Source organism: Rhinopithecus bieti, unplaced genomic scaffold (assembly GCF_001698545.2).
Source record: "Rhinopithecus bieti isolate Rb0 unplaced genomic scaffold, ASM169854v2 repeat_26143, whole genome shotgun sequence".
Classification (NCBI taxonomy): domain Eukaryota; kingdom Metazoa; phylum Chordata; class Mammalia; order Primates; family Cercopithecidae; genus Rhinopithecus; species Rhinopithecus bieti.
This window is the reverse complement of record NW_016838287.1, coordinates 1-1,879: the sequence shown is the minus strand read 5'-3', so window position 1 is coordinate 1,879 and position 1,879 is coordinate 1. Positions and strand designations below refer to the sequence as shown.

At 59.4% G+C, this 1,879-nt stretch overlaps 1 protein-coding gene across 1 annotated transcript; it reads right to left on the bottom strand.

Annotated features, from left to right (window-relative positions):
• Positions 1 to 6: 6 nt before the first annotated feature.
• On the bottom strand, positions 7 to 1,386 carry LOC108524876 (coiled-coil domain-containing protein 42A-like; the record flags this gene model as incomplete). Its single annotated transcript, XM_017865978.1, has 3 exons — positions 872 to 1,386; positions 425 to 530; positions 7 to 71 (listed from the first exon to the last, which is right to left on the bottom strand). Coding segments are annotated over exons 1-3 (254 nt in total), but the record flags the coding sequence as incomplete, so codon positions are not given.
• Positions 1,387 to 1,879: the final 493 nt, after the last annotated feature.

Genomic DNA, 1,879 nt, shown 5'->3' with positions numbered 1-1,879 from the left:
TTCAGCTGGGCTTCCTTAACGCTCAGTTCCTCCCAGCGCAGGTTCAGGGCTTCCATTCTGCGCTGAAACATCTTTGGGGTGGGGGTGGGGGTGAGGGAGCAGAGAGGTCAGGAGGGCCCCTGACATGAGTACCGAGGAAGACCCCGGCATCCCTGCCCCAGAGGCTCCATGCCCAGGCCCAAGAGGGTCCATAGGAGCCTCCCACTTTCTATCCCATGCCTGGCTCAGAGCAGAGCATACCTGGACAGTGGTACCCCCAAGACCCAGATCCTTTCTGTTCTCCCCAAAGAGACCAGACCACATAGAGGACTCCTGGCTCTAGCCACCCCACCCAGACAATGGAGGGCTGTCTACAGGCTCTCCCGTTGCCCCAGCCCACTCTCCTCCTTTCCTGCCCCTCTGCACTCCATCCCCGAGTCCCCACCTTCTTCTTCTGCAGCATATTATGATGCATGATTTTCATCTCCTTTTTCTTCTCCAGTAGCCGGATGGATGGGGACTCCGACTGTCCCTGAACATTGGGGAGTTTCCTGCCCAAGATATGAACACGAAAGGTCTGTGTGTTCTGAGAAGGGGTAGGCTGGGGCTGGGAGTAACCCGTGGAGACAGATACCCATGGGGAAGGAGAGGGGCCTCTCTCCCTTTTGGAGGGAAGGAATGTTGTGTTGAGAAGCACAGAGGGCCATGCAGGAGTGAGCTGGGGAGGGTGATGGGGTGGAGACCAGCGTGATGGGGTGGACTAGTGCCAGGGTTATTTGGGGCACTGGGTTACAGGAGAGGAGGGGACAGATAGGTTGGAAGATGAGGCATGGGATGGGTGTGAGTGGTCCCAGGCACAGAAGGGTGGGCAAGCCAGGCCTCAGACACTCACTGGAGCATCTGCAGCAGCCGCTCCCCATACTGCAGCCGGAAGTACTCAGCCAGATCTTCCTCTTCCATGATACCCAGACTCATGGTGGCAGTGACCTCACGGCCCAGGCAGCTGACTCTTCACAGTGAAATGGTGGGTAGCAGAGCCACAGGTGGCTCAGGGGTGGTGGCTGCGCTCTTGCTTCTCCCTTCGGCCTTCAGGGTCCCACAGATGATAGTGTTCGAGACTCCACAGAAGGTGGCTGGAGACAGGATGGGCGGCTCAGGAGGATGCGCTGGGGCAGTGATGGGAGATGTGGTTACCTAGCAACAGGCTGCCTGGTTCTGCGGCCCACAAGCCCAGGCGCTGCCCTCTGCCCCCTGCCCCCATTGGTCGTCCCCTTGCTGGGGTCATGCTCTTGCTTCTGCCGTTAGCCCTCAGGAACTCTGGGAAGGCATTAAGCCTGCTTAGATGCTGGTTGCCATGGAGCCCAGAGCCAGGAGGCAGCTTTGGGTGAGTGTGGCTGAGAAGGGGCATTGGGTACAGGAGCTGTCTTGTGTGGGCGCCCTGCTCCTGGGGCCTCCCCGGGTTCAGGTGTGGGTGAGGGTGAGGGAGGGGCTGGGCCTTGGTCGGATGGCGGTGAAGAAGAGCAGAGAAAGAAAGGAGGCGCTTAGCGGCAGCTTAGCGGCAGCAGGGGTGGAGTCACGAGGAGGCCGGAGGTTAGAAACCAGGCGGCCAGGGGGCGGCAGGCCCAGCACTCGGTGGTGGGTGGTGGGGTAAGGGGGGATTACCCGTGAAATCAGGTGGTCTAGGGCCAGGTTGGTCCATAGAGGTAGCTGTAAGACATCCTCTGCTCCTGCCCAGGGATCTCCTCGTATCTGGAAGCTCTTTCTGCTGCTTGATTTGGTGCCTATCATGGGAATTTTCGTGGTCTTGATCCTTGCACACCACCATCCCTCTCTGGAGTCTCACTGCCCTCCTAGGGGCCTTGAGCAAGACGCAGGGCTGTCTGGGATTTACAGAGGTCTC